The 24,645-nt window shown below is 32.6% G+C and overlaps 2 protein-coding genes across 14 annotated transcripts in view; both read left to right on the top strand.

Moving 5' to 3' along the window:
* Positions 1-15,882, top strand: part of CEP57L1 (centrosomal protein 57 like 1) — a 55,841-nt gene extending 39,959 nt beyond the window's left edge. For 2 of the 3 annotated variants that reach the window (XM_074368536.1, XM_010965396.3), the window contains 9 exons: positions 73-252; positions 1,429-1,550; positions 8,289-8,405; positions 9,469-9,546; positions 10,133-10,219; positions 11,479-11,556; positions 11,672-11,916; positions 12,934-13,078; positions 14,935-15,882. In XM_074368536.1, the coding sequence (XP_074224637.1) occupies positions 73-252; positions 1,429-1,550; positions 8,289-8,405; positions 9,469-9,546; positions 10,133-10,219; positions 11,479-11,556; positions 11,672-11,916; positions 12,934-13,078; positions 14,935-15,153 (1,271 nt within the window). In that variant the 3' untranslated portion in view covers positions 15,154-15,882. Of the gene's footprint in view, positions 1-72; positions 253-1,428; positions 1,551-8,288; positions 8,406-9,468; positions 9,547-10,132; positions 10,220-11,478; positions 11,557-11,671; positions 11,917-12,933; positions 13,166-14,934 lie in introns of all 3 variants that reach the window. The other variant, XR_012508675.1, reaches the window with a different exon arrangement.
* Positions 15,883-16,046: 164 nt separating this feature from the next.
* Positions 16,047-24,645, top strand: part of LOC105077107 (coiled-coil domain-containing protein 162) — a 152,727-nt gene continuing 144,128 nt past the window's right edge. For 7 of the 11 annotated variants that reach the window (XM_074368498.1, XM_074368507.1, XM_074368509.1 and 4 more), the window contains exon 1: positions 17,423-19,323. The gene's annotated coding sequence lies outside the window, so the exon portion shown is untranslated. Of the gene's footprint in view, positions 16,089-16,473; positions 16,570-17,362; positions 19,324-24,645 lie in introns of those variants that run through there. The other 4 variants (XM_074368501.1, XM_074368502.1, XM_074368499.1 and 1 more) reach the window with 4 other exon arrangements.

Below are 24,645 nucleotides of genomic sequence, written 5' to 3'. Positions count from 1 at the left end.
TTTTTTTGCTGCTATGATTCTAAGTGTTCAAAAATCCTCACTTAAAATATCATACACATTTTTTTCCAATAGCTATTATTTTAGCCTTAAAAACTCTTCAGGAAAAGATTCATCGTTTAGAGTTAGAGAGAACACAAGCTGAAGATAACCTGAACGTTATTTCCAGAGAAGCAGCACAATATAAAAAGGCCTTGGAGAATGAAACAAATGAGAGAAATCTGGCACACCAGGAACTGATAAAGCAGAAAAAAGGTAAGAAAATTTAAGTTTTCAGAAACAAGTGATTACCAAAGTTTACAGCTTGAAAATAATAAGCCCAGTCTAAGAAGATTTACTCAAATATCTTTGTTTTTACGTGCATTCAAACCTTGAGGACTTGTTCTCAGACATTTTGATATTTGCTGTAAATGGATATAAATTTGAACCTGCCTCTATTATATCTGTTATCCCAGTTCATAAATTATTGAGATTAAAAGAAAAGTTAAGTTTTTAGATAAGTTATGTTTAGGAATTAGAATATTTTCAGAATACCAACAAAATCCAGTAAATTATTAGCCCATAATATAGTTGAAATACTTTGTTTTCAGTTAACACTATTTTTTATTTGAAAATATAAAGCAACACTAGTAATTAAACAATTTAAAAACAATAAAAATAAACAAATAAGATTTATTTAACATGAAATATTAATTAGAAGAAATGGACAGGTTGGTAGAGGTTTCTGTGGAAATTATCAAAAGGATATCTGGACACAAGTTTTTAGAGATTTAGAACATAATGTTCTTTATATAATTTCACTGCAAAATTATGGCTTTTTTCTTCCTTGTAACACTACATTTACCGTCATAAATAAGATTCAAGTTTGTGTTTCAACTTACAAATAGAATGAAGAAATGAAGTGAAAAAAATTTCTGAAGGATTAGACAAAAGTGGAAGAAAGAGTTGAGGAAAGTAAAAAATTAAAGGATTAGAACGAGATTACTTACTTCTTATGGAACTGACTGTGCTGTTGGTAGTCAAGAACAGAGGAAGATGGGAATGGTAGAACGCATATACCTGAGTTTGCTGAAAGAGAAGACATGTACTCATAGGGAGAGACTTCAGGTCCTCTATTTTTCCAGATGGTGTTATTTCCTAGGAACAGCCAGGATTTTTATTCTCTCACAAGTCACTGACATCCTTCTCTTTTAGAAGTATGCCCTCTGGGTCTAAATTTAGGAGGAGACAGTGTTAAGCCAGTTATATTAATTAATAAGATATTCACAAAATGTATGTTCATAATTCTGAGAGAGTCAATATTTGGAACCTAAGAAGCTTTGAACTTTTGGCTCTGATTGGATTCATATTATGCATTTCTTGTGATAACCAACTCTCTGATCTATGTGATAATCAACTAATTGACTCATTATATCTTTTTCTTTTTCACAGATATAAGTATGCAATTAAGCTCAGCCCAGTCTCGCTGTACCCTTCTAGAGAAGCAACTAGAATATACAAAGAGAATGGTTCTCAATGTAGAGCGAGAGAAGAATATGATCCTAGAACAACAGGTGAACATATTTTCTATAGTAATACAATATAATTTAATATGTTTTGAAGAATATTTAATCATGGGAAAATTGTATTATAATCTTAAATAGGAGAGAAAACTGTATATAGGAGATTTCTGGTTACAGTGATGCATGCTAGGTCATTTGGACCAAACTTTCTGTAGAGGAAAACAAGAAAAACTGGACAGAAAATTAAAAAGGAAAGAAGGGAAAGAAAAGAAAAAGAAAAGAAAGAGAAGAAGGAAAGAAAGGAAGAAAAGAATATATACAGTGGCATTGGAGAATTAACAAGGTGATGAAAAATCACCAATTCAAAAATCTGTGTGCAGACTTAAATCCAAAGAAGTTGACCTACAGAGAGGTTGGTTTCAGGTTTCTTCCTTCTTAGAGACTTTCTGATTTCAGAAGAGTTAGTTATTTTATTTCTGTTTTTTGTGGTGGGGAAGTAATTAGGTTTATTTACTTTTTATTTATCTTTAGAGAAGGTACTGGGGATTGAACCCAGGATCTTATTCATACTAAGCATGCACTCTACCACTTGAGCTATATCCTCCCCACCAGAAAAGTTTGTTGAAAGGCTAAATAATGAGTTTGATAGCTATCTTTATGGGGCTAAAGAAGTTAAAGTTAGAGACCAGAGCCTACTAAGAGTAGGAACTCTGGTAAAATCTCCTGGCTCTAAATGCTTTGTAAGCGTAAACAAGAATGAAAACAGCCCAGATAATAGCTCTGCTCTAGATTGTGAGAGTAATCCAGAAAATCTTAGTTCCTGAAATTGGATTAAAGTGATTCTGGATGAAATGTTTCCAGGGACCTCAAATTTTTTCTACAAACATTTTTTTGACACAGTGAAGAAATTTTCAAAGATAACCAGGCAGAAGGAGATACACTGAAAAGAAATATCTTATGTAACAGACTATGTAAACACTCATAAATTAGCTCCAGCTAGGTACTGGCTCTGAAAGATACAGACTTTAAAATAATTATGCTTGCTGTAATAAAGGAGATAGAAGACAGGATCAAAAAACTTCAGCAGAGCATTAGAAACCTTAAAAAGCAGAACAGATTTAAGAAAGAAACAAATAAAATTATAGAACTAAAATAAAAGTGAAATTCTGAACTTGATGGATCTAAGAGCAGATTAAAAGAGATAATTAGTGAACGAGAAGGCTAAACCATTAAAATCAATGAAGAGACAAAACAATAGTAAGTTATTTAGAAAAGAGAGCAAGAGACATAAGTTAGAGTGAGGTCAAACTTATGTATGTTTAGAGTTCCAAAAGGAAAAGAGAAAGAAAGGGACAGAAACAATACTTGAAGAGATAATGGCTGGGAATTTCCCAAAACTGATTTTTTTTAAATCACATGAAAGATTTAAGAAGCCCCATAAAACCAAAGCAAGAAAAATAAATATACATATATTTTATATAGAATATAAATATATTTATATAAAAATATATACCTAAATACCTTGTAATAAAATAAATAGTAAAATAAGAATAAAATCCTAAAAGCTGCTGGAAAAAAAATTACATTCAAAGGGACAACAAATAAAGTAACAGGTAACTTCTCAACTGAAAATTATTGAATCCGGAAGACAATGGACTGATATACTTAAGGTTTTAAAAGAAAATAACTGCCAGTCTGGAACCCAATGCCTAGGGAAAATATCCTTGAGAAATAAAGGTGAAGTAAAGATGTTTTAAACTTGAAAAAAATCTTAGATAGTTTGTTTCTGGGAGATCCATACTAAAGGAAATACTAAAGGACATTATTCAGACAGAAGGAAAATTATCTTAGACAGAAGATCAGAGATGCAGGAAGTAGTGAAGAACAATGACGATGGTAAATATATGAGTAAATCTAAATGAATATTGTATAATACAACAGTAATAATGTTTTATTTGTATGTTTAAATATATATAAAGGATTAAAATTGGAACAGTAGCTTATACGTTAGGAAGAAGTAAATTTAGTTTAAAGTGTTCTAAGGTCTTTGCATTATATTGGAAATGGGTAAAAGTACCAATCAATACTGGATTTTAATGGGCCAAATATTTAATAGGTTTTTCAAGGAACTAGAAAGGGTGACTCTAAAATTTATATAGAAAAGGAAAATTCCAAAAATAGTCAAACTATTATGAAGAAGAGTATGGTGAAGTCTTGCTTTCTTATATATTGATGCTATCAAAATTAATGTGATATTTGTATGGCTAGACAACCAGAATAAAGAAATATGATATAGTCAGAAACAGATTCACTTATATGGAAACTCAATATAAAACAAGGATGCCATTGCAGAACATTGGGGATGTTAGACTTCAGTAAATGGTTTGGGGACAATTGGTTATCTGTGTGAGGTGGGAAAAAAAGAGAAGAAATTGGTCTCTACCTCACACTTTACACAAAAATCAATTCCAGATGGATTAAAGACTTAAATGTAACCTTCGTAATTTTTAGAAGTAAATACAGAACAATGTCTCTATGATCTTGGAGTTAAGAGGTATTTCGTAAACAACACAAAAAGTAAAAAAAAAAGCACAAAAAAATGGGCAAAGTTATGAAGAGGCATTTTGTAGGATAAAAAGGATCACAAATGGTCACACATTTATAGAAAACTTGGTTAATCTCATTAGTAACCAGGAAAATGCAAATTAAAAGCAAAAGATACTACTTAATATCTATCTATTTATCTATTCACATCTTATAAAATAACCTAGAAATTCCTATCCTAGCTAAATATTGCAGATCAGTGACCTTTAACAGTTTTTTAAATGTTTGCATTGAAGTATAATTTACATCCAGTGAAATGCACAGGTCTTAAGTGTACAGTTCAGTGATTATTGATAAATGCATATGCTCATGTAAACCACAGTCCTGCCAAATAACAGAACATTTTCAACACCCCAGAAAATTTCTCATATCTCTGCCAAGTTATCCTCTGCTCTCTCTCCACCTCCCAGTAACACAATTACTATTCTGATGTATTTTACTTTAGGTTAATTTTGTCTGTCCTAAAACTTCATGCAGATTGGATCGTAAAAATATACTCTTTTGCATCTGGTTTTTTGTTTAGGATAAAGTTTTGAAGCTTAATCCATATTGTATGTATCAGTAGTTTATTCCTTTTTATTGCTATATAGAATTTTAATATAGATATGCCAAAATTTGGTTATCCATTTTCCTGTTGATGGACATTTGGCTTGTTCCCAGTTTGAGAGTATTATGAACAAAGCTGCTATGAACATTCTTGTACAATTTTGTGTGTGTACGTGTGTATGTGTGTGTAAACATATATTTTAATTTCTCTTGAGTAAATATCTAGTAGTAGAATTGCTGGGCCACAGGGAAGGTGTTTGTTTAACTTTATAAGAAACTATCAAGCTGTTTTCCAAAATACTTTCTTCTAAAAGCTTTTAGTTTTCATTTTTCTTTGTGACCCATCTGGAGTTGATTTTTGTATGGTGAAAGCAAATGTTCAAGGTCAAATTTTTTCCATGTGGGTGTCCAGTTGTCCCAGCAACCATTTGTTAGAATATTCATTTTATCCCATTGAATTGATTGGGCAGCTTTGTCAACAATTGATTGTGTAGATGAAGTCTGTTTCTGGGACTCTGTATTATTTTTTGGTCTATCCTTATACTAATACCTTATACTAATACTAAGAAGCTTTATAATAAGCCTTGAAATCAAGTAATGTGAATCTTCCAACTTTGTTCTCTTTGAAGATTTTGTGGTTATTATAGATCCTTTGCACTTCTATATAAATTTTATAACCAGTGTAGCATTTTCTAAAAAATAAATCTGCTGAGATTTCAGTTGGGATCTTGTTAAATCTATAGATCATTTGGGGGAGAATTAATATCTCAAAAATACTGAATCTTCCTATCCAGGAACATGACATAATTCTCTATTTATTTCAATCTTCTTTACTTTCTCTTCACAGTGGTTTGTAGTTTTTAATGAGAGGTCTTGCACATCTTTTGCTAAATTTATCTCTAAGAACTTTATTTTTTAAAATGCTATTATAAGCTGTATTGGATTTTTTTCAATATAATTGATTTTTATGAGACTTTGTATCCTGCAGCCTTGCTAAATTTATTACTTCAAGTAGTTTTCAGATTTTCAAAGGATTTTCTGTGTGCACAATCACGTTATCTGTGAATAAAGATAATTTTATTTCTTCTTTTCTTCTTATGGCCCTTATTCCTTTTTCTCATTTTATTGCACTGGCTATTACAGCTCATACACTCTTAATAAGAAGTGCTAAGGACTGATGTCCTCGCTTTGTTTCTGATCGTTAGGGGAAAGATATTGGTCTTTTACTAGTACAATATTACCTCTAGGTTTTTTCATAGCTGTCCCTTTTCAAGTTGTGGAAATTACCTTCTATTCTTAGTTTGCTGAAAGCTTTTTATTGTGAATGGGTACTGAATTTTGTAAATTGCTTTTTCTACATCTAGTGAAAGAGTCATATGATTTTTCTCCTTTATTTTTGTTAAGATGCTAAGTTACATTGTTTGATTTTCAAATGTTAACCAACATTGCTTTCCTGGTATAGACACCAGTTAATCTTGATAAAGTATTCTTTTTCTTCATTGCTTGATTCATTTTGCTAATATTTTGCTTAACTATTTTTGTGACTTTGTCCATGAAGGATCTTGGTTTATAATTTTCTTATAATGTCTGGTTTTGTATCATTGTTTTGTTGGCCTCATAAAATTAGTTGGGAAGATTCCTTCTTCTGTTTTTTGAAAAACCTTGTATGAAATTAATATTATTTTCTCCTTAAATGTTTGATAGGATTCAAATTTGATAGAAGATATCTGGGGCTGGAGTTTTCTTAAAACGTAGAATGTTTTTAAATTATGAATTCAATTTTTTTATAACAGAGATAGGGCTACTCAGAATTTCTGTTTCTTCTTGTATCTTTAAAGATGTCCCCTCTTTCATTCCTAGTATTACTAAGTTATATTTTTGCTCTTTTAAAAATTACCAAACTACCTATCATTTTATCAATGTTATTGGTTTTTTCAAAAAAAAAGTCTTTTAAAAAATGTTTTATTTATTTTATATTCATTGATTTCTACTTCTTAAAAAATTATTTCCTTCCTCCTACTGGGTAGGGTTTAATTTGCTCTTTTTTCTCTAGCTTTGTATCTTAGGAACTTAGATTATTGATTTTAATATTCTTTCTTTTTAAATGTTACATCTTGTGACTAAAACTATCAATTTCCCTATAAACACTGTTTTACCTGCATTCCACAGATTTTGATATCTTGTATTTTCATGACCTTTCAGCTAAAAATATTTTCTAACTTCTCTAGTGATTTTTTCTTACGTTCTATGGACTTTACTTCTTCCTGGTACTTTTTCCCTTCTCTTCCTCCTCCTTTTTAGTATCTGTTCTACAGGTTAAAATACATATTCTTAACTTACCATAGTCTGCCATGAATTAGTATTAAAACATTTCACGGGTAACATAAGATCCTTACTATAGTATACTTACACTTATCCCCTTTTGTTTTACAGTTTTCATACATTTTATTTCTATGTATGTTATGACTCACAATACATTATTATTGTTTCTGCTTTAAATGATCGATTATCCTTTAAAGAAAATTAAGAAACAAGAAGAAACATTTTTAACATTTCCAGTGCTTTTTATTTCCTTGTGTAGATTTGATTTTTCATCTGGTGTCATTTCCTTCAGTCTGAAGTACTTCTTTTAAAAGTTTGCTGGGAATTCTCTTAGCATGTATTTGTCTAGAAAAGTCTTTATTTCACCATCATTGGTGTAGGATAGTTTCACTGGATATAGTATTCTAACTGACAGCTTTTTTTCTTTTAGCACATTAAAGGTGTCTCAATTGTCTTCCGGATTTCACAGTTTCTAATGAGAATTGTTATCTTCATTCCTCTATGTATAATGTGTTATTTCTCAGGCTGCTTTTAAGATTTTCCCTTTATTACTGGTTTTCAACAATTTGTTAATGTACCCAACTGTGGTTTTCTTTGTATTTATCCTGCTTAGTTTGTTTTTTGTTTGTTTGTTTTAGATTCTTGAATCTGTCAGTTAATATTTTCCATCAAAATTGGAACATTTCTAGCCACTATCCTTCAAATAAGGATTATCTGACTTCCCTTTCCTTTCCTTCTGTAACATTCCAATTGAATGTTAGACCACAGTTTTAAGTTTATAGAAAATTGAGCAGGTAATGCAGAGAGTTCTCATATATCTCCTGCCCCCTAATAGTTGCCCCTATTATTAACATCTTGCATTAATGTGGTAATAAATGCCTTTATAAGACAGTATATAGATATGCATATATATATATGCATAACTTACCTTTTCTCCATGTTCTCTGTGTGCTTTATTCCTCTGATAGTTGCTTCTCTATGTTAGAGAAAGGGTAAATCAATGAGTAGATTTGGTTACCTTGTGAATAACACCTTGTTTATTTAATACAGATTTCCACAGTAGAAGTGTTACATGAAGATACATAGAAGAGTTTTTTCCATTGATCTAATATTTTTTTTGGCACCTTATGTTTGTTTTTTAAAAAGTATTTGATTTCTTGTTTTTGCTCATAAGCATCTAAAGTATGTACATGTATGTACATGTTTCTTATGACAGAATTATAATGTGCATTTGAATTCACAGAAATTGTATGATTCTTAAGTCATTGGCATCACTTGCCAAATTTAGAATTTTTTTTTTTTTTTTATCATTTCCAGGCCCAGCTTCAAAGGGAAAAAGAACAGGATCATATGAAGCTTCAAGCAAAACTTGAAAAGCTTGATGTGTTAGAAAAAGAATGTTTTAAACTTACAACAACTCAGAAAACTTCTGAGGTAAGCTTCCACTTATTTCTTTGAAGTGGTGATGCCAGGAATAAATCTTTACTGTTGTTAAGCATATTTGTACTGTATGTGAATATAAAATAAATCTTATATTTATAAAATTTCATTAACAACTTTTAGTAATCTAGATATGAATTGCTTCCTACAGAGATGAAAAGTTAATGTATTCTATCACTGCATGAATGAGCTTGCCTTTTGATGGGAAATTGTAATTTTGACTTCTGCAATGGCAGAACATTTTCATTTGTCAGATAATTTAAAGGTTATTGAAAAGATTGCCTTTTGCCACTTGCAGTGAAGTTAACCCTATTCTAGATCCTGTCCTGAAATGCCCTCTTCTTTTTCACCCAAATCCTATCCATTTCATAGGACATTCTCCTAGTTCTGCTTCCTTTGTGAAGCCTTCCTTGGGTTCTTCAACACTCAGGAAGCTCGCTCTTTGAAATACTACTGTCTTCCTATTCTAAACCACACCAAGGTTATAAGATGAAATACTTACATGTATAAGGTTAAATACTGTATATGTGGTCTGGGTCAAATCATATTGTTTCATGTATGTTACTCTTGTTTCCCTAAGAACAGCGTAAACCCTTAAGTAACAAGGACCGTATCTTATGTTTTTAATGTGTCTGTCTATCCCCTCTCTCTTCTAATAACTATGCCCTTATCATATGTACATAATAGACATTTATTATGATTTGTCTGTGTTTTGAACAAAGCATTGAGAACTAAGATTATAATTGTTTGACCTTCTAGACCTTCAATACCCCCCAAATTTTCATTATTATGATTTTGTTGCTGAACTTTAATAGAGCCTATGCATGTACATTCTTTGCTTTTTCTTTGTTCTTATATATAACAGCAGGTAAACAAGCATAGGAAGAAAGCCAAGAAAAAATCTTAGCATCTTTTGCCATTCCTTTTTCTTACTTTCTGCTTTAAATTACCAAACTATTAAGAATCAAGACCCTAAGGACTCTTATTTGGAAAAGGGCCAAAAATATTTGGCTTTAGTTTTTGTATAATAACCCCAATTTTTAAAATTCTTTTGCAGGACAAGATTAAACATTTAGAGGAAAAACTAAAGGAAGAAGAACATCAGCGTAAGCTCTTTCAAGACAAGGCTTCTCAGGTAAATAGAGCACTGTATCATCTATTACATTAAAATCATGTATGTTTTATTATATTTTATCTTTATTAACTGAAATCTGTATCCTAGACTCTAATTTCTGCTTCCTAGCTTGTGAGTTTTGTCTCTTTTTGCTGTAACAATGAAATTCTCAGTAAGTCACCCTGTATATTCATATACCTGGATATGTTGCCAAGAGGTCTTTTGGTCTTTTGAAATTCTGACAAATGTATATATATTTTCAGTTGAAAGAACTCCAGGTATAGATTGTTTTCAGTTTGTTTTATATTAATGTATATGTATACATACACTTTGTTTTATATAAATGTGTATGTTTCAGTTTGTTTTATATAAATGTATATATAAATGTATATATTGTTTTATATAAATGTATAATAGTTCATTCTCTTATAAACAGAAAATGATTGTAATCACCAGTAATTTAGTGACTTTTACACACAAAAAATAGTATTTTTTTATTCCTCAAAAAACATTTTTGTCTTTATAAACTGAGATCTGATCTCTCATTATAATGTTTTTGAAGAAGCTTGTTAAAAATCAGTTTCATAACTTTTAAAAAATATTATAGCTTCAAACTGGACTTGAAATCAATAGAATTTTAATGTCTTCAGCATCAAATCCAAAGCACTTCAATGAAAAGAAGAAATCTTCAAAGGTATGCGAACACTTTATTCTTATTTGCTAATACTTATTTCTTCAGCCTCTTAATATTTATACATATCCATTTCCCAAAAGAATTTGAAGATATTTATAATTAAAAAAGCATGAAATGCTGCTATAAAATGGGGATTAAAAGATAAATGATGATGGCCTGGGCTGTGAGGACAGAAAATGCCATCAAACCTAGATTAAAGAAAGTAACAGCAGTTGAGCACAAAACCTAGCTCTGAGTTTGCTTGACAAACAAAGCAAAAAGGAGCATATAATGGGCAATAATGCATCTATCTTTGTGGAATAACAATAAACATTCCAATTTTTCTAGAAAGACAAACATTTTCCTAGTACTAAACTCTAGAGATATGTATTTTTGTCATACTTTATACAAGAGGCACTAAATAACACAGAAGATCTTGACCTTGCTCTACCTCTAAGCCATTTTATTTCTCTAATTCTCAAAAAAAAAAAAAAAAAGAAATCCAAAAGTTAAGATATCCAAATTTCCATGTAGAATTGAGAATATATTGTTTTCATTATGGAATGTGCTCAGTTTATTGATTATTCTCTTAATGAAATGTTAACTAGACTGACCAGTTTACCCCAGTTTGCCTGTGACTTTCCTGGTTTTAGCACTGAAAATCCTGAGTTGTGGGCAAATTGAGATAACTGGTTGCCCTAATTCAACCCTTCCAAAAAAATAATGAAATAATTTATTTTTAAGAATGTAATTTAGCAGTGTCTTTTTAAAAATGTTTCATGAAAGAGTATATATAACAAAAAATGTCTGCTCAAAGGATAACAATAAAATTAACACTGGTGTACTCACCACACAGAAAGTACAACTGCAACTGCTGGGTCATATGATAACTACATGTTTAGTTTTACAGGAAACTTATAAACTGTCTTCCAAAGTGGTGCATTATTTTATACGTATGAGCAATCTGATTTCTCCACACTTCTGCCAGCATTTGGTGTTGTCAGGTTTTGGGGGGAAGAGGCGAGCTTATAGGGCATATAGTTTATAGGTGTGTAGTGCTATTTCATTATAACTTGCATTTTCCTAATGGCTGATGATGTTGCATATCTTTTCATGTGTTTATTTGCCATCTCTTTGTCTTCTTCAGTGAAGTGTCTGTTCACATTTTTTGTCTATTTTCTAAACAGATAGTTTGTTTACTGTTGAGTTTTGAGACTTCTTCGTATCCTAAATGGCTCTTAAAATAAATTTTTTTCTACTTTTTTCTTGTCAATGTTTAGAAAACTAAATGTTTAAAGAGAGGACCACCTCAGCAAATTTATTCAAAGTTTGGATCACAGCCTATTGTGGCTGAGAAGGTAAGAGGGGAAAATTGAAGGTACTTGTTCGAAAAAACTCATGATTTGTTGTAAGTGCTCTTTAAATACCGTCAGTTATTTGAAATTGTTCTCAGCTATTTCTTTCCCCCTAAAGTCTGCCAGTGCAAGCCATTCACTGAATCCAAGTATGCAAAACCTCCTGCAGACGACGCAACATTACAGGACACATACCCTTCAAAAACCAGCTGAAGTAGCTGAGCCTGCATGTCTCCACAAGCCTTCTAGAACAACTTCTCAGTGTAAAGCTTTACATTCTGACTCAGAAAAGTCTATTTCCATTTGTAACAATTTGTCTGAACTTTTGATGGCAATGCAAGATGAGCTGGACCAAATGAGTATGTAAGTATTTTTATTCTTTATCAGAAGAAGTAGCAGGGTATTCAGGTATCTTTTTCTTTTTCCCCTCAGTCTTTCAAACAATGACACTTATAAGTTCTTAAAAGCCTTACTTAGCCATTTGGACTTATTTTGATCTACAAATTTGTTGTTACTGATTTTTCATTATATTTATTATTATTTATATTTTCAACTGTGTATAATTACTACTTTTTCCAATTTAAAGAGTTTCTGTATTCCCAAGATCTGAACTGACAGACGAATATTGCTGTCATTCTAACAAATGGGATCTGGTGACCTTAAATTATAACTCACAAACGCTCTTAAAAGAAAGATTCTCCTTTTGTATTTTATAATCTTTTTAGTTAAAGAAATGATTTCATTAGACAAGTAGGAATGCAACTTCTTGTTTTAGATTCAGGCTGGTCTACATTCAAGTTTGAAGCAACCACAGTAAACAAGATTCTATATGGAATACATATTTTAAGCCTCAAGTTTAAATATATATTCAAGAAAATATGTGATTTTTGGGGGGTGGCCAGCTGGTTGAACTAGACCTCTGTATAAGGTACAACTAGTTCTGTTGACAGTGTTTCTTTGAGTAGGCTATCACCATATCTAGGGATTTCTTAGGCAAATACTTCTATAACTGGAATTCTTCCAAAGATCTTATATTAAGAATTCCAAAGTTGGAATTAAAGAGAGTCCTTTAATGCCTCTAGCCAAGGACATCAGAATATTTTACTACATTTAGCTATAAACATCAAGAATTCAGACTTTTTTTTAAGATTCTTTAAGACTGTAAGTCTAAGATACTTCTAAATGTATCTAATCTCAAATCACAAGAACCTGTTTATAATTACTACAGATTTAATTTGGTAACTCTACAGAAAAAGACTAACTTTGAGGTTAATATTTAACTCTGATTTACATTTATGATCGAACAGAATATTGTTTAATTTTGGCAAAGGCATATACTAAAAACTATAACAGTGCTTGATATTTGTTTTTCTTTCATAGGGAATACCAAGAACTACTAAATCAAATAAAAGAAACTGAAAGTCAATCAGTTTGTGAAGACATAGAATGTAAACTAGAGCGTTTAGTCAAGAAAATGGAAATTAAAGGAGAACAAATTTCCAAACTGATGAAGCATCAAGACAGTGTAAGGAAGTTTTAGTAAAAGGTTTTAATGAAAAGATAATACATCTGAATTCAGTGTTGTATCTCTGCATGAACTTCCAAATTTGAGGTCCGTATGTGTGATTTAGTGAAAAAAATGATAGATTGGAGTCACTTAGACCTATTATAGAATAGTCATCTGTCCCATTGGAATAACATGGCCTCCTACATAACTCTTCAAGATAATATAAAGAAAAGGGAGCAATAAAGTTTAGTTATATATTTAGTAAATATTTGGGAAAGATTGTGATGTAGGCTAAATTTGCTTTGCAGCTCTCCCAGTTATACTTCTAGCATTCTTTCTGCTTATCCCTCTTTTCCTTAGTGCCTTAATGAAGCCCCTTATGTTGATAGGTGTCTAGTTCATACATAAACCTGTCTCCTCAAGCAGTATCCTGATCTGAAAACCACTATTTCCACTTTCCCAGAATAAGTTGTGCTGTGTCCCATTCCCTGGGGACCTGTGCTTAGGTAGCTCTAGTGTGATGGTGAGGGGGGGCTCTATCCTTGTGTGTAAATTCTTAACAACAAAGAATGGCATAACAGTTTAATATTTCAACAGAAAAATCATGGAGTGTTATAGTATTTTATCTCAAGACAATGAGTCCATTCTTAGCAGTGTTACACTACTGGAACAGAAGGCAGAGGGAATCTTTCCAAGAACCCTCAGGTCATATCATGTAGCTATCTGCCAGTAGAATAATTCATATAAGTTGATAATATATTAACCTCACAATTAAGCCTTCCCCACTTTTATAGAAAAGTAATAAAGAATGCAGAATTTTTTACTGCCTTTCTTCTGTGGTCAGTAAAGAAAGAAGGAAATGAAACTTTTGAAGCAAACATTTTCACTTCACTGGCTTTTATGGCTATAGTAAGTAAATTTTTGTATGCTTGTATTAGGGTGAAGATTATATAACTTGTACACTTTCTTAGAATCATATAGGAGAAACTTGAAAGGAATAGAAGAATAGTCATATTTTTTAAATTTAGGCAGACTGTACCTAGCTATATTTTGAAAAATATTATTTATATTCCTTAGTAGCTGTAGCAAGTATGCATTTTTAAGCATTTTATGATGATAAATTTAATATCTGCAATTAAAATGGCCTTAGACAAACAGAACACCAGGTATTTAGCCAGTGTCTAGATTAGCTCTGCAAACTAGGCCTGTGCTTAAGTGAAATAGACACTCAAATGGACTGGACTTGGAAGAAATGGGTTTTGGCTAGTTGTTGGGTTTGTTTTGTTTAATTTTGTCTACCCAACCATTACTAGATACTCCTCAATGAGATAAGGTTATTCCCTTTTTTTTTTTTCAACTGGCATTCAGTAGTACATTAAATTCAGGAACACTTTAAAGGAAATGTATATATATATTTTGACTCTATAAACTTGATGCTCATTTATAGCAGCAGATCTTTGTTTTGTTGTTAATGTCACCTGAAAAGTCCTTCTCTCACCTCCTTATTCTCCAGTTTTTTTCCCATTTCATATCTTGCATAAACATTTCCTCATCTCAGCTTCTCCAGCCCCACATTGATCTTGTCCTACTGTAGCCTTCTCAGATATATACTTTTGGTCCTACTCAAAGTTATTCTGGCTTAAATTATTCTCTAGTTTGTTACATATATGCTTTTCTTTTACTTATTAGAACAATAAGCTCCTGAGAGCAAGCATTGTTTTATTCATTGTATTTCTACCTAGCAAGCACAGTGTTAGGCATGTAATAGGTATTCAATAAATAAAGATTTAATAACCTTTTAAATTTCATGTAACCTTTAAACCATCAGTCCAATCCATTTATTGACTAAAATGTTAGATTTTTTTTCTCTCTAGGTTCATAAACTACAACAAAAAGTTCACAATTCAAAGATGAGTGAAACTTCAGCTATTCAGCAAGAAGATGGCAACTGTAAAGGATCAAAGAACATAAAAAATAGCCCCAGAAATTGTTGGTTAAGTAACTCTCTTCAAAAGAACAGCAACTTTCGTCCAATACAAGTCCATAATCTTCAAATGAAATTGAGAAGAGATGATATCATGTGGGAACAGTAACACAATAGTAGAAATGTCACCTTAACTGAACTCTGTCAATTAACTGTCTCAAGTGGTTTTAATTTAATATACCTTTATGAAATTTCAAATTATGTTTCTAGCTTTTATAAAGTGTCAAGTTGTAGTATTTTAAAATTAAGCCTAATGACCTCCTAAGAGTCCTAAGTAATAATGATTGTTTTTCTTATTGACTGAAATACCTAATCTCACTATGTTTTAGAAACATTGTTCACTTTGTAGATATTTTAACCTAAATTTAAGAAATTATACTAGATTGATATTTAAACTTGAGTTAAATTTGAGATACAAGTACCATTGCACTTCTTCACTTAGTAGGCTTGTAACCTTAAGAACCAGTGTAAAATTAACAGAGTGTGGAAAGGTCTTTTAACTTTCCTGGTGCTTCCTCCTTATCTTGTTTTAGAGGTGTAAAGTGTTCTTCTTTATTTGGAAAGGGAAAAGCTTTGTGAAGAGGCCTTTAGCCCAAGTTTATGTTACAATTACAAATAGGAACTCATAGTTACTTAATTTTTAGGTGATAATAACTGTGGAAGCCTTTTTCTGCTATTCCCATTTTCTTTTACAAATGTAGCTTTGTTTTTTTTTTTAACACCAGTGATCTATTTTATCTTACTACTTTATAACTGTATTTTTGATATTTTGATTAGTGATGTCATAAAAGAGATTTCTTTGTCCACATATGCTTTATAATAAATTTATATTTGTTGACCTATCCTTCCAGAAGTCTATGAAAACTAGTACAACTCTTCTGAACTTTTTTGGTTTCCCACCAAAATCTTTGGGGAAGCTAGAGAATTGGAGTCACCAGCTAAAATAGAAGTAGAAGACTGACAGAAAATGCATGATAGAAGGGAGGCGCTCAGAAGACAGGATAGCAGTTTAAGTGATGGTGATTCTGAAGACAAGAGTTGGAGGTACATCTTTATCTACAGCTGGGAGGATATTCAAGCTATAGGTGGGAAAGAATTTTTAGATCAAGATCTTGGGGAGCTAGGAAAAACAGTTTTTTAAAGACAGTCTTTATGTCTTCCTAGGAAATTCCCAAAAAGTATGTGTAGGAGGTAATTGTGGACCCTCTGTGGGGGAGGAGGAAAACCATGATTCATTCTCATTGAGAGAATTACAAGACCTACATTAGAAGACCTTTCCATACCCGAAGTGGGGAGACGACTGAAATGGGCAGATTTATACTTGGAATTGTCCTTGAAAGAAACTAATGGCAGAGATAAAAGTTTCTCTCCCTCTGGTTTAAATAGTGCATGTGTCCTTCACCCTCTTTCCCTCCCTCTCTCTTCACAGCTCCTTCAGCCCCAGAGATGTTCCACAGAGTGCTTCGTCTAAACCCAGTTTCATCACCTTACCTATTTTTCAACTTTGCCTTTTCTTCTCAAGAATGTGAGTGCTATAGTTTATACTTAGCAAAAAACTCATCAGGATCACAATACAGCCCTGTCTTCTCATACCATTGTTATCTATGCACTTAAGATGGTGGCTGAGTATATTTAGTTTATCAGTAGTGAAGTCATTACTTGTGAAAATGTATTACTAAGACAAATTACCATTAAAAAATTAAAATCATTAAAGGAACACTTGAATATTTCAATTAAGAACTGAGAATTTTCTTGCAAAATCAGTGTAGTGTTGTAGAAAAAAACATAGATTTCAGAATTAACAGACTTGCGTACACGTTGTGATTCTGCCATTTAGTAGCTTAGACAATCAAATAACTTTGGAGCCTCCATTTTTCATTTATAAATGAGGGATTATATTACTACCTACCTCACAGGGTTCTGTGAGGATTAAATGAAATAACATGTCAAAGCACCCAGCAGAAGGGTTGGCACTGAATGAAAACTCAATAAATGTTAAATCTGAGTCGCTAAAAAAAATTGTCATAGAACCTAAATTTGCATGGATTAAAGCCTGAAAACAAGAGCCAAAAAGTATTCTTTGTAAAAGTGGAAATATTCTAATTTACTTTTTTTTTTCTTCTGTGTGCCTCAGGGGAAATGCTTTGCCTTGTTCCCTGGCTCAGGTTTCTAGTTGGGTGGGTAAAGAATACAGCCCTACCGTGGTGCAGAAATAAATGATCACACACAGCAACTTGGTTTGGAGTCTATCTGGGTTGTGGGGGTGACATTTATTATGGAGAGACTACAAAGAATGGTGTCTTGTTGCTCCATCACAGCTATTGAACTGAAAATGTATCTCTGCTCACAGACTGCTGCTTGCCTTTGACTCTTCAGGGGGTGGAGCAAATGATTTCCTTCCTGGATGGGGAGGTCTATGGTCAGTGTACAAGCGTTGCTGTAGCAACCCCGCAGCTGTGCTCTGCCTAGCACAAACTCCGCAGGATCTCATAGATTTTGCTCACTTAAGTGAAAAACAGGTTGGTTTATCTTTTATTTAATCAGAAATTGAAAAAAATGAAATTAGAATTTTGTAGCCAAGTTAGGTCTCAACTTTGATGAAACTAGAAAGTTTGAATGTTTGAAGCAGCAGATATTGTGACTATTCTAATCCTAGAAATAGAAGTTGGAATCTTGAATTAACTGTACTTATGTGGGTCATTGGCAGCCTGGCCGTTTTTATTTGGCTATAGCTAAAGATAGGAGGTTTGGAGGGAAATGCTCAGTTTTCAGCAGTATAGGATGAAAGGAGGAGATACTTAATATAGTATGCTATCTGGGATGGTGTACTTGAAAACTATTTTTGAGTTTTTTGTATAGCTGTCTTTAAAAATAAAATTTTAACTGTAAAGTAGTATTCTTAATCCATGATAAGACATCAAAAGTTCAATTAAAATTTGACTTGTAATGTGAGACATTAAACTAAGGGGAAAATTGGTTGCTCATGCGCAATGGGATGAATACTCGCTGTGGCCAAAAATGCACCAGCTGCCATTGTTGGTGTAGAGTAAATAGTGAAACTCCTAATGGAGTTTCCTGGAACTCTATTCAGCTGTAACTAAAGCTGTACCTACTGAGAACATTTAATTGTATGTGAAGTTTAGATAAGTATAAGCTGACTCCCAGATGTACAAGACAAACCTATCTCAGGCATAATAGCATCTGTGAGATTAAAAAAACTCTTTATGGGTGCCATGACACCTTTTAATTAAAGTGAAATGAGGGTAAATGAAAATAATATTGACTGTCACTGATGTGAAAATAAATTCACTTCTTGGTAATTAAATAGACCTTGCCAACATCTCAATGTCTCAGACTTTTTTCTCATAACCTATATACTTATTTTCATGTAACTTTCCTCCTTTAATTCCTTTTTTTTTTTTTTTGTATTTTGTTATGTAAGGAGAATTAGACATAACAAAATTGTAAACTTAAAGTTTTAAAATATTGTCCAGGCCAGAGTTGTTTTTTTTTAATTGCTTATTTAATTGTTTATTTATAGATTGTTTATTTAAAGAATCAGGTGGATTTTTTTTGCCAGTGGGTTTTTTGGGACTGTTCTCCTTATCAGTATGGTGTCACTGAATTCTTATTTGTTGCAAGAGCCTACTAGATACCATAGGCAGTCATCAGAATTATAAATTAGTACACCCCACTGAAGAAATTTATTTTTTATTGTATATGCATGGTTCATTGTATACCTATGTGCTTAATAGTTTTAGCAGAAAATAGTAGAGAAGCAAAATGATCTCTTGTTACTTTATGCTCTGAGGCAGTTTTGTGACAATAAAAGACTTGTAAATGACCAGTTCAACAGTCTGTAATGTTGGGAGACTGGATCCAGCTTAGAGGAAGAATGTTGGGCATTATGAATTTTCTATCCAAGGAAGATAACTTCTCTGAATGGTATAATCAGCTTTCTAGAATAATCTTGTAAAATAAGGATGAAGGTATCCACCATATTCTCTGCCTAGATTTCACATATGTAGCTTTCCTTCATTCTCCAGGTCTCAATTTACTGCTGCCTCTAAGAAGCCTTCTTTATTTAAGCCTCCCCTTCACACCTCTGCCTTCTCCCAAATCTGGCATAGCTGCCTTTTCTAGGTATTCCTCCTATCTTTGCACGTAGCATACTTTCTTGTTATCTTTTGTTTGTCTTCCCATAGACTGAAACCTCCCTGAAGTTAAGATCCTTTCTTGCTCACCTCTGTAGCCCAACACCTAACACAATCCTTGGCCCGTAAGTAGCCTCTCAATAAATATTTGATAATTACATTTTATGAAAATATATTAACCTTATATGGTGGTTTCATCCAAGTGAGCATGTTGGGTCAAGTACTGCTGTTTCAGGCACGAGTTCAGCTGTTCTGCTATTTCACCTTTTAAGGATATGTGACCATATTTTACGTAATCATTGGTTAAGAATATTTCAGTATTTTTTGCGCAGCAAAGGAAACCATAAGCAAAAGAAAAAGACAACCTACGGAATGGGAGAAAATATTTGCAAAATATGAGGCTGACAGGGGCTTAATTTCCAGAGTATGTAAACAGCTCATACAACTTAATAACAAGAAAACAAACAACCCAATCCAAAAACAGGCAGAAGACTTAAACAAGCAATTCTCCACTGAAGACATAAAAATGGCCAGTAGGCACATAAAAAAATGCTCAGTATCACTAATTATCAGAAAAATGCAAGTCAAAACTACAATGAGGTATTACCTCACACCAGTCATAATGGCCATCATTCAAAAGTGCACAAACGATAAATGCTGGAGAGGGTGTGAAGAAAAGGGAACTCTCCTACAGTGTTGGTGGAAATGTAGTTTGGTACAGTTGTCATAGAAAACATGGATATTCCTCAAAAAACTAAAAATAGACTTATCATATGATCTAACAACCCCATTCCTGGGCATATATCCAGAGGGAACCTTAATTCAAAAAGATACATGCACCCCAGTGTTCATAGCAGCACTATTTACAATAGCCAAGACATGGAAACAACCTGAATGTCCATCGACAGATGACTGGATAAAGAAGTTGTGTTATATTTCTACAATGGAATACTACTCAGCCATAAAAAAGAATAAAATAATGCCATTTGCAGCAACATGAATGTACCTGGAGAATGTCATTCTAAGTAAAGTAAGCCAGAAAGAGAAAGAAAAATACCATATGATATCACTTGTATGTGGAATCTAACAAAAAAAGACAAATGAACTTATTCACAAAACAGAAACTGACTCACAGACATAGAAAACAAACATGGTTACCAGGAGGGGTAGGGGTGGGAGGGGATAAATTGGGAGTTCTAGATTTGCAGATACTAACTAATATGCATAAAATAGATGAACAACAAGTTTATACTGTATAGCACAGGGAACTATATTCAATATCTTGTAGTAACCTATAGTGAAAAAGAATATGAAAATGAATACATGTATGTTCTGATATGACTGAAATATTGTACTGACACAACATTGTAAACTGACTTAATGTCAATAAAAATAAAATTAAAAGAATATTTCAGTATTTTATTATTTGTTTCTTTGGGGGCATAGACAACAGGTACTCAGAATGGTGCTTTCTTTGATATGATGCTAAGAGGAAGAGGTTTGAGAACCAAGGTAGTTATTTGTATATTGGTGTGTTTGACTTGTTCATTCAGCAAGTATTTATTGATCTCTTATAGTCAGATATTTGTTGACCTCAAGATACCGTGCTAAATGCTATGGGAGAGTCAAAGACAAATTATACATAGAGTCTGTCTTCAAGTTGCTTACGGCCTGATAAAGAAGGTAAAACTTGTGCATAAATATTATACAAGGAAGAAAACAATAGGTGACAAGTATAATGATCAGCACAGAGTAGATGCTCAAAAAATATTGTCTACTATTGATAGGTAAAGTTAGCCTGTGTATTTCTTCATTCTCTATCTTGATATATATGGCTCTCCTCTGCTTTTTTACCTGGGGCAGTATTGGTCTAGGATTCTTAATCTTCTGTAGGTTTATTGATTAAAGGTACCAGTTCACTTGGTAATCTCAAGCAAGTACTGCCACATAACCATTATCAGATTCAATGGTGTGAATAGAAAAAATGGGTATGAAACACTGAAGTAAATGGGAAGGGAGTGGAGAGTGAGGGGAGCAAAAGTCAAGCAATAATGATCTAGACAACAGCAGATAAATAATATAGAGAAAAGTTATATTCTAGAGGCCAGTTATTGACAAGAATTATGCAAATGATTGCCAGTCACTTTCCTTATGAATTTAAGCCACTCAACTTCCTCATACTTCATCTTCCTTATCAGTTGGGTCAAGTCAGTATTTTTCAAACTGTAGATCATAACCTTTTAAAGGATTGTGAAATCAATTTAGTGGGCCATTACCAACATTTTAAAAATAATATAGAATAGCATTGAAAATACCAGAGGAAACATGTATAGAGAAGGTAGTAGTATTTTATGAAACTTTGTGAGTACTGGATTATAATTTAAAATGTAGTCCTAAATGTCATTTGGAGAAGAAAAAATCGGCTCTTACTAAATGTTCAAAGGGAGTGGATTTGAAAGATGCTGTGGAAGAAAGTGAGATAGCTAAGTTTAAAATAGGAATACTCCCAAATTCTCGATGATGGCTTATGGCAATCTACTATTTGTCCTAAAAGTATCATTTCAAATTTACTTTGTGTATTCTACAGATAGTAGTCCCATTTTAGTCAATACCATTACATTTCCTGGTCTATAGAATACTCTTCAAACACTAGCCAACCTACATTAGAGGAATGTTGCTTTTCTAATATGAATACAAATAAATACATTAAACATGAATCCCTTAACAAATGGCCCCATTATTCCTCAGCCATTGTTTCTATCTAGTCACTGCCTCTGTGTGGAATCTAACCAATTATGGGTCTTGTCTTATGGTTAGGAGAGAAATTTGTCCTGCAGACTGCTTGAGACTGTTTTGAAATACATAAAGATAAGAGATTTGTGGGAGAAAAATTGCATGTCTTGAATCTGAAATGAGCAAAGTTTTACCCCTTGACAAACCCTGTTTGTCTACGACAGTCAGCAGCACTAAAAATATTTAAAACCTTATGTACCATTAACAAGGCACTCTTTAAAAACATGTCATTATACTGAGCAATAGACCTGATAGAATATTTTTAAACAAGTGAGAAGCATATATAAGTATCTTACCTGAAAAATAGCTTCATTAAATGAAATAATTACCAACTGAGAGGCTGTATTTCTGTGACTTTTGATATCCTCTTTAACATATTTCTTAGAGGCAGTATCAGCTCTGGGCTATGGTCACAATACAGAAAGAAATGCCATAAGGAAGTGAACAATAGAATGATGTTCATTACGATAGGATTCTATCCATTTGTAAAAGTTTATTCACTACTACAAATTATTACGGTTGCTTAAGTAGTTAAATAGATTTTAGCCTTTATGAAAAGAGGATTGTAAAGTGAGCCAGACCTTCTAGTTGTAATTTAATAATATACTTTTGACCTAATTTTGCTTAATCTGATTAAGTAAATTCTAGGATAAGTTCAGAAAAACCTTGGAAGATATTTTTTGGTTAGTTTTCCTTAAAGTTAAATGTATATTGACTTGTAGGGTATTTCTTAGAAAAAGCTATTACTGAGCTAGTACAGAATGTGAATCATTTCTTGCCTGAAATATAAGATTGATGTTTACAGGGCAGTTGTCCAGAATCCTCTTGCTGAATTGGAAAGTATTTCACTTTTCATCACTGTAAGTTCTTCTAACTTCACAAATGTGTTATTTAAAACATAAATCATATTGGTACACAGGAAACCCATTTAAAATTAAATTTTAAAACACTCTTGAGAATTCCATGGAACATTTTTTGTTTCATAGTTTATAATTTCTTGCAGAAGAAAAAGTGTCTTTAATACCTTAAAGATATTTTTTCAGAGATAACTAAACCCAAAATATGTAACTCATGTGAACGACTAGCAATATTAATATCTTAAATACTGAGTGTTTAAACATAACATAAAAAGCATTATTACTTTCATTTTCCCAAAAATAAGCTAAGCTACAAATTTGAAGCTGGGAAATTCAGTACCAGATTTAAAAGAAGTTATTTCTAGGTTAAGAACTTTTACTTCTTACTTTAATCTCAAAAGGAACTGGTCTTTTAAAAATTTATTCTGTGATTTTATGTATATAATTTTTTGGTTTGATAAATTTGGAAGAATTTATATCATTATTACATACTTTGCTTCTCTCTTGTGGTATGATTTAAATACTGGGTGCCTAAGCTAAATTTTCAGAGAGGGAAAACAATTTTCTCTTTGTTCTCTTACAGTATAGCTCTCAAGCAGAGTGAGGGCTGTGCCTTTGGTATTTGGGTAGAATGTTTGCCTGTGATTTCTAACTCTCAGAGCCACTTCTGAGCATTTCTATGGATATGCCACAGAAAGTTTGATTCTCTTAACCAGTGTGCTAAAATACTACTGATCCAAACTACCACTGGCTGAAATAAGGCATAAATCACTCAGACTAAAGCATTTAGTAAAGAAAAGGAGTTTATATGCAAAGAAGATTCACAAGGGAGTCCAAGCTATAGAAGGACAGCCTTCACAAATTAAAGATATGAAAAAACAACCTACAAAAATACCAAGGTCACCAAGTTTACAGTTACACTCTTCAAAAGAGAAGACAGCAGTTTTCTCACGTAATTGTCATATCCAAAAAGGTCGTCACACCTTCAGACATCAGCGTTGCCAAAATCAGGGATATTGTTTTTATTAGAGAGTAACTTACAGGAAAGACTCAAGGTTTCATTTACTGGAGAAATAAGAATCAAGCAGGGTAACTGTTTTTTGCTGTTACTTTATCTCAGGGTTGCAAAGTGTGTTTTCAGGGGTTCCCAAGGTCACCTTTGGGTTCAGTAATTTACTAAAAGAACACCTGGAACTCAGAAAACCTCTTATACTCACAGTTCTGATTTATTACAGCAAAAAGATACAGATTTAAATCAGCAGCTGAAAGGGGGACATAGGGCAAAGTCCAGGAACCACCAGGCATGAGCTACTAGTTTTCCTTTTCCAGTGAAGTCATGCAGACATCACTTACTTCCAGCAAAGATGTGTGATGATATAGTTGGAATAACGCCAAACAGGGAAGCTCCTCTGAGCCCTGTTGTCCAGGTTTTTTATTGTGGGCTGATCACTAGGCATAGCTGACTGCCCATGTGCCTGACCTTCAGTTTCCAGCCCCTCTAGAGGTTAAGCTGATACTAAATGGCCCAAAGCCCCCACCATAAATCACATTGTTAGCATGGACTGTCTGGCAGGGCCTAAGGCTCCCAGGTAAACTAAAAATGTTCTTATCAGGCAGCATATTCCAAAGGTTTAGAGGTTATCTCCCAGAAGTTGAGCAACAGCCAAACCTTTCTTTGGAATGTGAAAGGTTTACACAACCTAGACATGCTGTATTAATTCTTTACTACACACTGTTTTATTTTGTTTTCTGTCTCTGGAATGTGATGTGCATTGCTTACTTATTTGGTTAAGGTGT

The sequence above is a fragment of the Camelus bactrianus genome, chromosome 8, assembly GCF_048773025.1.
Source record: "Camelus bactrianus isolate YW-2024 breed Bactrian camel chromosome 8, ASM4877302v1, whole genome shotgun sequence".
Classification (NCBI taxonomy): domain Eukaryota; kingdom Metazoa; phylum Chordata; class Mammalia; order Artiodactyla; family Camelidae; genus Camelus; species Camelus bactrianus.
Note: the sequence above shows the minus strand (reverse complement) of the source record. Positions and strands in the feature narration are given on the sequence as shown.